This window comes from Triplophysa dalaica, chromosome 10, assembly GCF_015846415.1.
Source record: "Triplophysa dalaica isolate WHDGS20190420 chromosome 10, ASM1584641v1, whole genome shotgun sequence".
Lineage (NCBI taxonomy): Eukaryota > Metazoa > Chordata > Actinopteri > Cypriniformes > Nemacheilidae > Triplophysa > Triplophysa dalaica.
Window position 1 is genome coordinate 15,920,220 of NC_079551.1, and position 11,922 is coordinate 15,932,141.

Sequence of the window (11,922 nt, forward strand, 5' to 3'; positions counted from 1 at the left end):
CTGATGTTCATGATTCGTGGGACAGACAGGGGCAGCTTTATTTCCGGAAAAAGCGTCCACAATCAACGGTTAGAATTTTTTTATTACTTTATTTTTAATCTTTTGTCTAAAATGAATTTTACTTATTTTCCCTGACTCCATTGTCTTATCATTACTTTTCACTATAGAGAGGTTGTGGAGAGATATCTGGGCATCGGTGACCAATGTGTACTATGATGTTCTACATGCTTTGGAAGAAGCTGGACACCTTGATGTTTCTGACCCTACTCATCTGTTCTGCCGCCACTATGTATTTCTCCCACGACTTCAAGATGGTCTTAACCTTTTCCGCACCACCTGGGACAATCACCCAATACGAACAGAGGGCAGCATGACCCCTAACCAGTTGTGGGTGTTGGGAAGTATCCAGCATCCTGTACCTGAACCTGATATAGAGGTATATGTTTTCATTATTTAAGACATGTCAACATTAAGATTTAAAGCAGGACAGTAAATGAAATTGAAGAAATTTTACTATTTAATTTAATTTAAATTTAAATTTTACTATAAAATTTACAAATACTTGTAAATATAAACCACTTAAAGAGTTATTTTCGATTCAAAAACTTACTTCTCATTGAACATCAATTCATATCCTTATTGGTGTGCATTGAAAATACATAAGGGAAGTAAATAATAATCACTTTTGTTTAGTTTAAGTTTCATGTTTATGTAAATCTACAACCTTCTGTGCATACAAGGTGCATTCGATTAGCACAACCATGAAATTAAGCATACATTCACATGAGATGAATCACAAAAAAAAACGTTTTTTGTGGCAATATATATAATATTAGTCTGTATTGACCCCTCCGAACATTCACTTACTGTAGGTCACATAGAATTAAACTCTTAAAAACTGAAACTACTGTGGTCTTAAAACTTTGAAACATGTACCTGACTCGATGAACTGCTTTAAAAATCCAGCAATCCTTTCCTTAGTAGCAGCCGGGTACTCGTCGTCGTCATCATCATCATTATTATTATTGCTTTCGTTAGGCCAGTCAATACATGAAAGTAGCATCTAAACCAGTAACAAGAACTAAGTCTGTGATCAGATATTTGTGTTTGCCAAGAGAATTTAGAATGATAAGCATAATATAGCTAAAAAAGGACAAAGATAATTTTAAGTCCTCATTGCCAGTTTTACCTCAGGGGTGCATAGGTCCTCAGATTCCTTGGGGAATAACACTACATCCTTCCTGTCAGTAAGTAGGGGCCAAACAAAGGTGTCTTTCAGTCCCTGCTTGGTTTGTTTCATTTGGCGTGTTCTTCTCCCAAGAACCTACAAAGTAAAATAAACAGAAAATCCAATCCAACAGTAACCAACTAAATAAACAACTACTCATTGCTGTGTAACAGTGCCGTTATAAGCAGGACAGAAATATATGAACAATGTATGTCAATTTAAACTTAGAATTGCTCAATCACAAAATTAAGGCTCTTTCATTTGTAAGTTGTATCGAAAAAAACAATCTAAACGTATACAAGTAAAATGTGTTAAAACATTTGATTGATCATGATAAAAAGGCATTCACAAACACTAACTAAAAATTGTATTTACCGCATGTGACAGCAGACGCTCGTAAAGCCACCTTCTATTTTCTTCTGTTGGACCAGGAAGATCCCAAGCCAAACAAAGTTCTAAGACTTTACTGTATTGGTCCTCGGTCAATGAAACTTCTCCACTGAGCTGAACAACAATAATTGTAGTAATACATACCAAACAAACTCCAAATACAACAAAAAATCATCCAAAACAAGACCAAGTTTATAATAATATACATACAAAGCTGATGGTCTCTCGTACATCAATATCTGGACAGTCCTCCAATTGCAAAGTGGCTGTATCAGATGAGCTGTGAAACAGAACATGAACAAAAGCTCTGCTGAGGCCTGTAAGACACGGGCCACCATGCAAAAAGGAGTGGCCTAGCATTCTTCCTGCTACCAAGAAAAGATCGCTTTCTATTAGAAGCTGTGCTGAAGAAGGCACCAAATGGTCTGGTTCTCCTTAAAAGAGGCATGTTACACCTGTGTTTCCTGTTAATATAAGACATAAAATGAGCAACATCATTTTATCGTGAAATAATAAAAAAAACCTGAATTCTATGTCAAAGTAAACTTTGTAGTCCAGCATAAATTATAAAACTGCTTACCCAAATTTAAATTGAAACCATACTTCAGTTTTTGAAGAACTATTGAAAAAAAGTGTCTGGTGACTCCTTCACCAACTGCAGAGTCCCCTGAAAACAATGAACATATAAAGTAAAATTATTCTGACATCATAACTACGCCATATGAACTAAAGTAAACATTCTCTTGTGTATACAATTTTATTTTCTCTAGACTGTACCTTGAAGATTACATTTAACAGGACATGCCCACTCTACATTTCGTTGCTTGTAGAAGTTAATAAGTTCCCTCTCCTGATCTTGAGCACACAATCTTAAATCCATAGACAATAAAAGAGGTTTCCCTGTCTCGTGGAGACTGAGAATTTCTTGTGTGTACAAAGATGCAGCCCTTACTGCATCTGGATGGGTCTTCCAGTCTGGTAAATAAATTAAAATGTTTTCCTTAATCATGTAAGATCAAAGGAGCTTTGTTTCAGACCAACTGACATGTGGTTAGTTTTTCCATCTTTACTTATTTGCTACAGTAGTTTTAACAACATACTCAATGAGACAACTTAGTTACCATCACTCATATATGTCACTTGAGAGCTGTGGTTCATTTCATTGTCCATTTCATTGTCCATGAACGTCAATTCGGTAGTATCATTCATTGTATTATCAATTGTTCTGCAAAAACGGAAGACATTACACACTTAAAATACAATTTATAATATGAGGACAAAGAATACTATTAAGCACAGTTTCCTGTTTCTCACAAAACAAATATTATCCAGCTTGCACACCTGGCCCCACATTCACTGGCATGAACCTGCAAGATGTCATGGGGCATTTTTTCTTGACATATAGGACAGCCAGCCTGTAATACACAAATCACAAGAATAATTTTGTATTTCTAGATGCAAAAATCGAGAAACACTTTTTGGTTTGTTCTTTACAGAGTAACATTTTATGCAGTCTGTATTTTCTAATTGATCATCTCTGGAGCAATACATTTAGGAATAGCCAGAAATGAATGTACACTAAGTGAAGGTACCTGTTCATTTTTCATGACTTCATTGATGTCACTGTACTCCCTTTCCTCATATTGGGCTTCCTCCTGTTTTTCTTCATCATCATCCAACGTAACAACATCAGGACAAGACTTAATATGATTAGTTAGGACTTGTAGGGGGTGTAATATGTTGCATTTCTTGCACACTGCCTTTGGCATGTTGCGGAAACTTTCAGAAGATGGAGGCAAGGGAGTAGTGTCTGACTCATCCTGAAGAGGAGCTATGTAGAGGACTGAGTTCTCTCCTACTTTGGTAGCTTTCACAAGTCTGTCTGTGTACCCACAGTCTGCAGGTGCCACTATTGTGAGTTTTCGAATTCCCCACCCTCCTGAAATTTGTAGCTGTTAAACAGTTATAAATGTATAGGAATATGTGTAGGTATACACATACAGTTGTACCATGCATAATCTGGAAAAAATGTACTATTTAAAAAAAACTTCAACAAAATAAAAGGATTTTTAAAATTATGATTTATACAAATTACAATTAGATTTTATTTTAGTATTGCCATGAACAAGTTATTTTAAATAAGAGATGTCTACATATAGTCCACAATACAGCATAACTGATTTTATAAAAGATAACGCCATGTGTCTGTCAATTGTCCTCTGTGTTTCAAGATTAATTTAACATAAATATAGTTACTGCTGGACAGAGGTCATATATGCAAAAGATGCCGTTTGAGCAAAGATTTTCAGGAGGACTTTTCTAAAGACCATTGGATAGTTAAATGGGTCGGATCAAACAAGGAACTCTTCAACAACTACCATAAAACACTGTCATTAATTGTCCGGGTACCATTGTACAGTGTTATGCATCAGGTGTATGTACATTTTTGAACAGACTTATTTTTGTATTCTGTTATTATTCTGTGCTGTGGACTATGTAAGCATCTGTGAGGAAGTTATTCAAGGTAGTTAATATTACCTGCTGCTTTATAAAGGAGCCAGCCTCCAGTAACTCCTCCAAGTTTTGGATAAAGCTCAGTAAGAGTATCACATAGCTAGTGAATATAATTAGATTAATTAATTTTGCTACTGTTGCTGCCCCCAAAGGAGGATACCCTATTGCCATTGCAACAAAATATTTACAAAGATAACAAAAACAATATCCTTGATACATTTTATTTATACTGACAAGGACTATAATGGCAAATTATATAATGTACTGTACCTCCTGATGAGTCATGTTTTCCAGGGTGGCAGTTCTGCGTCCTAATCCTGCCTGTGCATGCAGCAGTTGATCTGGACCACTGGGTGATCTTTCACTTTGGGTCGGCAGTAGGTGAAACATGACCTGAAATGTTTTTTGTTTCTTGGGCACAGGACATGTTTCTGTGAAGCGTCGTTTGCCTCTGCGATTTGAGAACAATCCAGGAAAAGACCTGTTGAGGAAGTTATAACAACTATAAATGGTTACTTACAGTTCTACAATAATAAAAAAATAATATAAATACACTACCAATCTAAACTTTACATCAACTTGTTCATTCCTTATTCATATTTTTTCTAGATTGTAGAATAATAAAAAACAATAATATTATGAAGAGAACAATTTTGTAATTAAAGACAACTTAACCAGATCAAAGATGTTATATTTTGGAGTCTTCATAGTAGCTAACATTTTCCTTGAATGTGAATAATTGGCATTTTATCAGCTAATTTCTTCAGGTCTCACTCCGAGATGGTTTTTAGACTGAATTAGTAGTTTGAAGTAGTTACCATCTTTGCTTTGCTCGTATTGGCTTCTCTTTCCATTTCTAAAGAAATATGTGATGTTTTTCCAAAGTATATTTTTGTCTACAAAATAGGGCTGGGCGGAATGACGTAGGCTGTTAATAACCTAAACTTTTTAGGCGAGCCCAGCGAATCTTGCGTTTAAATCCTAGATGATGCTCGCTGCTTATGACGTCACATGCCACAAACCCCCGTTTTGGGTTAGATGCGTGTGGAGTCAGAGACCCGCGTTGCGAAGACAAGCGCCACAAGCGCCTATAGTGTGTTGCGACTGAGAGTGAAGAGCGATGAAGACCTACAGTACTGACCCCCATGAACACTGGTTTATAACACCAGTCATATACATATATTCTCATTATCTGTGCATATATAATTCGATAAATATAAATAAATAATAAATCTCATCATCAGAACTTAATTAGATTGAGTACATTTTCATAACTTGTCTACATTATAACTTTGAGCATCCAAATGAACTTAATGAATAAATAAATTGAATTAATCTAAGAAAAATAGGTATAAAATATAGAATTTTAATGGGAGATGGTTTCCGTTAAATATATATTTTTACCGTGAATAACATTACTCATTGCATGAAATAGCTTTTTGATCATTCCCCCCACCCTACTACAAAATAATCGGATATATATAAGCAAATGCCTTTTGATCAACATCACATAATACAAAGATCGCATAATACACATAGTTAAGTGATCATAAACATTTTAACAGTTGTGTAGTGTACTATAAAAGCAATATAAGTTTGTGCTGACCTGGTCATTTCTGTGCGAAGAGTTGATTGTCCATGAGGTTGGAATCTTTGCCTGTTATAATGTCATCAAACACAAATTGATGTATTTATATCATCATCATAATGAATGTGTTGACTTTCAGGCATACAGTGCATGATATAAAACCTACTATACCTGTTACTATCCTGGCTAGTAGAAGGCCCATCAGCTCTTTGTCTTTGATTGCTCAAAAGTGACAAAAGGTGCCTTGCTGATCTCAGAACTTCACTGTCATCCTTGTTAAGCAAACACGACATAATACCATACCATGACCATCACATTACATGAATACACACAATCGTCAAAACGGTTGTAAAGTTTATCATAAATACGCATCAAGTTCTCTTTAAAACAAAGAGAGGAATAAACAGTCTTCGTTTAGCGGCAGATCGATCGTTTAACTGGTAAAACACTACCGCCATCGGTACAGTACTGGCCATATTGGCAGTGTCTGGTAAATTGTGGGCCACTTTTCCACGGACATTATGTGAGGTGTGATATGCTACTGAATTTATATCCCATTTGATGTACACATTCATTAGCTTAAGATAACCATGAACACAAAACGTTACATGTGCACGTGTTAATGAACTTTTGTGCCTTCATTAGCTTAAGATAATCACGAACACAAAACGTTACATGTGTTTATGATCACACAAAAACATGTGCACGTGTTAATGAACTTTTGTGTCTTCATTAGCTTAAGATACTCATAAACGTTTACAGTACTTGCCTCTTGGTCCATTTCGGCAAATCCCCTGTGGTCTAATGATCAAAATTCGCTTGCACCTGTCAGTGCTCTAGTACAGCACCACCTGCTGGTGAGGGGGACAAGCAGCAGGCCTCGATTATCCATCAATGCTCGATTGCTCTTCCTGTGATACCCGGATGTGTAATGTCGAATTTCTTTTCGAATTTCTTTTCGAATTTGAATCATTGAATTTGAGTAAGCGAAATAAAACGCACCGAAATTTAAATTTGTATTGAAATTTTAACAATGAAATTGTTTAAGTCGTATTTTTAAATAATCTGAATATTTAATATTGAGTTTTATACAATGAAACTTTGCGTGAAATGTTTTCGTTTGTAAAATGCACAGCTTAAATATGCAATCATGTTGAATTGCGGAACCTTAAAATGCAAGAACTGTTAATTCAACACATTTATTTTTCGGTTAGTGCTATTCGGCAATCTTTTTTGCTTCAAAACTAAAGGCATTATTTTACTTCCATACAATTTCCAATTGATTAGATCTTGTTGATCTAAACTGATTGTTGATTCTCAGTCTAATGGTTGTTCACTCCAAAGCGTGTCAGCGTCATTTCATTGTATAAGTCATCACATGCACAATAGTCTGTTCAATTGTCAAAATTAGTCAAGAACATAATACCATGAATACCATATATGAATCCCTTGGAAAATTTGATTGATTACACCAATTGACAGTCATGTGAAAGTAGAACTTGACTAACGAAGGAAGAGTTTCACACATCTCAGATGACCAATCAAACAGTAAGTTTAGTTACCCGACAGGTGCTGTCCATGACTGTGAATGCTGACAAACATGTATGTTAAGAGCTTGACCGTGCAGGACCAGTATAATTTCTGAACATGGAGGCACCTGGCCAAGTAAATGAACAAGGGCAAATGCGTGCTCGAGGAAGAGGAAGAAGAGGAGCAAGGGTGCTTGGTGGTGGAAAAGGGGGAAGAGGCAGGGGAGCACCAAGACACCATGCTGTCCCAGATGAAATTCGGTCCACAATTATAGACCACGTCATCGACCGTGACCTCACAATGGCGGAGGCAGGTCGCCGAGTGCAGCCTAATGTTCCTTTTTCTCCGCTTGGACGTAGAGAGTTTATAAGCATCAGGCTCAAGATCAGAGGTCACTGCTCCATGCAATGGACACTGCGTGTGAGGATATTACAGGAGATCAGTGTAGGGGACGGTTGAGACATGCAAGCCGTTTCTTCCCTCATTGCATCGCCAGAGAGAATATACGCTGTGATGTGGACGAGAATCTGTGGCCAGACAGACAGCAGCGTGTGGATGGACAGGAGGGTGAGGATGATGGACAGGAAGGTGAGGATGATGGACAGGAGGGTGAGGATGATGGACAGGAGGGTGAGGATGATGGACAGGAGGGTGAGGATGATGGACAGGAGGGTGAGGATGATGGACAGGAGGGTGAGGATGATGGACAGGAGGGTGAGGATGATGGACAGGAGGGTGAGGATGATGGACAGGAGGGTGAGGATGATGGACAGGAGGGTGAGGATGATGCCCTGGAGCGGGAGGGTGAGGATGATGGACAGGAGGGTGAGGGTGAGGATGATGGACAGGAGGGTGAGGATAATGCCCAGGAGCGGGAGGGTGAAGACAGCGACCAGTGAAGAACTGTTAGTTGTGAAACTCCAGCTTTATTTAAAGCACTCTAGGCTGCATATAATTTGAATAGTTTTTTATTTGTGTATTTATATTACAATATATTATGGTGTATACATTTTCTTTTTACTCCTATGTATTGACGTAAGTTTATGTGTGTGAAAGATAATGATTAAAATGTGTGATGTCAAACCTTGGAGGCTACTCTTACTCTAAAATCCTATTTCTTTTTTTCAGTTTTATACACAATTGCATTCTGTTAGCTAGACAAAAAACAGAACAGTAACTATTGTCAATGAAGGAATGGGCCAAGACTGAAAGGTGGACATGAGCGATGTTTCAATGGTCCTCTGCCATAGTGACAAAACATCTAAATATTTTGACTTTTTGATATAGTGCTTACACAATGCCAAAGGGGTGAAGCATTTTGGGGGCACTGACTGTTTAAAAGAGAAGGAAATTTAGTTTTGACACATGAGTGAACCGTTTTGGGAGAGGTATTTGCAGAGTTTTAGAGAGTTTTAGAGAGTTTTTGCAGGTGAACCATGGTGTTGTGCCGAACCATCCACGTTATTTTGGCAAAAGCACCAAGAGTGTTGAGAGCGTCCGGTCTGTTTCAAGAAATGAGTCAAAGCATTTGAGAAAAACTGTAATGCTAATTAATGCCTTGTTTTGACATTATGGAATTTAAGACTTAAGACATTTTAAGGATCCGCGGACACCCTGTTTTATATACGATGTTAAAAAGCTCACACTACAGCAGGGAATGGTTACATTATAAAACAACGCGAGCAACATAATAAAATTACACGAGCGCTTTTGCCCTTCTTGATCAACCAGTGTTAGGCCACATCTCATCGCAACTCAACAAAGACAATAAACCCTAAATAAATACTTAATAAAAGACAATATAAACACAACATTTGTTGCCTCTAGTGGAACATTATTACTCATTATTAGGACTCATGTTGTCTTTTTTCACGCGCACGTCTGCATTTGCAGATCACAAACATACGACAAAGTCAACTCACGTTAGTCCGTAACAAAGTGTTTTACAATGAAAATATACTTACAGGCTGCAAATCAAAAGCGCCAGACTGTCCTTGTAAAGTTTTAATGGTTGGAATAGCCCCACTTTTAACCAAAGCGTTCGTGAAGCAGCCGTCTGGAAATGAGCCGCACAAACTTGAACAGTGTTGTAAATATAATTGAACCATTCCTTTTCAGTTGTCTCAATTTAGCCGGGCTAAACAAAGGGTCTTACTTTTTTTAACGAAAGACACAGCGTCTCCACGACATGAGAGTCTGAGACTCGGCCTTGCAGAGTTTGCCGATGTTTGCTGCTGATTTGTCTGCGTTCACATCCCCGTCACATGTGACATCCCCCCCAGCCGTCTGCTCCTGCACACACAAATAAACACTAGCACACAGCCACAGAAACTGACATGTTGCCATGACAACGACCACTTAGACACATCAGAAACAAACTGCTGATAACACATGTGAACTGATGTGTGACAGAGAGTCACAGTACAGTGGATTCAGTTCAGTGATCATCATCATTGTGTCATTTATATCTATATGTTGTGTTTCTGTACTATTAGTAACGTGTAATAGTCACATTTATACATGTGTCATAATTAAAAATGTGGACTTACAACAGCTGTAGAGTGAAGCGCTATAGACGCATCTGAACTTCTGTTCATATCCACTGTTAACACACAAGACAGTATTTATTCTGACAGAAACATACAATACAATAATAAACTGCAGTGGATTTTTGTTGTGATGATTGACATAATGAGAAGTGCTGACCTGACCCTGAACGGCATCATCACTGACCTCCTGCTCTGAAGAATAACTGTCATCGTCGTCTTCAGAATAGTTGTCCACGTCTGGAGAACGGTCTTAAACACAAAGAGACATGAGATGATGTCATCATTATAATAGATGGACATTTTTTGAAATACAATTCAGCTCTATGAAAATCCCATATCAACCAAAGTAACATTTAAAAGTGGAGTTCACTTCTTTCTCCAACACACAAATCAATATATTTGATTATTAAAAAATTTGACTTTCGGGAACAAACAGGACTTTCATCAGTACACACACATGTGAATGTGAGAGTGTGAGACGGCTAATAAATGCAGTGAATGTTCAAAGACTAATATTTGGACACATTTTTAAGTCCAATATAGAGTTTGAAATACATTACATTTTTTTATATGTAAAATGGTTGATTTCACTAAAGTTATGGCCGAGGTCGGCTGAAGCGCTAAGATGTTCAGTAACGGATTTGGAGAAAAACGAGTTTAAAGTTAAGTGATGAAAATAAAAGCACCACAGTCCAGTATCACAAGTTAAAGTCACTTTATAGTGGTAAGAGATTTACTCTTATAATAATTTAATATAAATTACATTTCGTAATGTTGAAGTCTATAAAAATACTGAACAAAACCGTTTGAACAAAAGGAAAGTAAGGTAAATGGTTCAGGGCACACTTAAAGAACAAGAGATCTGTCATCATCACTACACACAAGGAAACTAACAAACATTCTGTCAATGTCACAGAATTTTGGGTTAATGTGACCTCTGGTACACACACGTGCAGGAATATCAGGACCACAGCCAATCAGAGGGGGGTCCGCTCTTCACTATCTCTGATTGGTTTAGACTCTCTGATTGGTTTTGCTGCATGTCCGCCAATAGAATATTAGATAAAATATTAAAATAATTACATTTTTTATATCTTTTACGTTGTCACGACGTGACCAAGACCGGCAGATTACGTCACAAGATTACGTCGCCACGACATAAATTTGATTTAAATTTTACGTTGACGTTACGTAACAGTCACTTATTTTGTCTATCTGGGCATCGTTTATAATTTACATAAATATTTTTACAGTTATTATGTGAAATAAGTTTAAATCAAGAATGAATTCACAACATTTCAAACATGCGCAATTTAACGTTACTAGCACACATATATCAAACGTGCTAATCGCCAATTTGATTTTACAATGGAGTCTATGCACAGAGCTAGCAAAGCTAGCGTCACATGGTGGATACCCCACAGCACATATTAGCACATCTCACTATACTGTATTGAGATATAATTCTCTGAAACCTCCAAACATCACTTTATACATTTTTAAACTCAAACAAAGCATTTTCGAAGCGCATTTTACATAATACATTGAATTTAAATCGGTTTCTGTTCAATACCCGTTAAATAGTCAATTTCAACATTAGATTTTAATAAACACAATTATCATAAAAACAGTGATACTCACCGAGGAGAAATTTACATTAAAGAACAAAGAAATAAATGATCCTCTGAGGTAAAGATTCAGTCTCTCATCATCTCGTCTCATAACGCGGTTTATAAAGTTTAACTTTCTCACAGTCTTCATTAAAAGCAGTTTTATTTCTCGAGTTTTCCACTTGTTTCGTGAATCTATTGTGAGATGATTTAAACTGCGGTGCTCATATATTCTACCTGTTCCGCTAACACTCGTACTTTATCAAGAGGGGCGGGGCTTATGCTCTCGTCTGCCCAATGAGAGAGACTGTTGCTGCGTCATAATTCGCCTTGTTATATTACGTACTAAAAGTATGAACTGTTTTTGTATACTTTTGAGTTGGTAGCAAAAAAGTGTGTAGACGAGGACGTCACATAAGAGAAACGATCGTTGTTGCCTAGCTTCGCACATTCACCATAAACAAAGCATGTGACGTTTAATTTATTCCTATTGTTTTATTGACGCTTTCCGTT

General features: G+C 37.1%; 1 protein-coding gene and 1 long non-coding RNA gene across 2 annotated transcripts; both read right to left on the reverse strand.

The window, feature by feature from the left end:
• Positions 1–302: 302 nt before the first annotated feature.
• On the reverse strand, positions 303–2,015 carry LOC130429334 (uncharacterized). Its single transcript, XM_056757824.1, has 5 exons — positions 1,829–2,015; positions 1,604–1,732; positions 1,190–1,324; positions 937–1,063; positions 303–425 (listed from the first exon to the last, which is right to left on the reverse strand). The coding sequence occupies exons 1-5, from the start codon at positions 1,976–1,978 to the stop codon at positions 346–348; spliced, it is 621 nt and encodes a 206-aa protein (XP_056613802.1). The 5' UTR covers positions 1,979–2,015; the 3' UTR covers positions 303–345.
• A 3,877-nt stretch (positions 2,016–5,892) lies between these two features.
• Positions 5,893–11,629, reverse strand: LOC130430714 (uncharacterized). Its single transcript, XR_008907888.1, has 6 exons — positions 11,441–11,629; positions 9,957–10,048; positions 9,800–9,852; positions 9,406–9,542; positions 9,215–9,306; positions 5,893–5,992 (listed from the first exon to the last, which is right to left on the reverse strand). It is a non-coding gene; the product is annotated as an uncharacterized LOC130430714 (long non-coding RNA).
• Positions 11,630–11,922: the final 293 nt, after the last annotated feature.

What these genes read in the sequence shown, in the direction of transcription:
- LOC130429334 (XM_056757824.1), bottom strand. Translation starts at nt 1,978, where the DNA reads ATGCTAGGCCACTCCTTTTTGCATGGTGGCCCGTGTCTTACAGGCCTC. An exon ending in TACGAGAGACCATCAGCTTT is followed by an intron (nt 1,733 to 1,828) that starts GTATGTATATTA and finishes ATTGTTGTTCAG; the next exon opens with CTCAGTGGAGAAGTTTCATT. An exon ending in AGGACCTATGCACCCCTGAG is followed by an intron (nt 1,064 to 1,189) that starts GTAAAACTGGCA and finishes TTACTGGTTTAG; the next exon opens with ATGCTACTTTCATGTATTGA.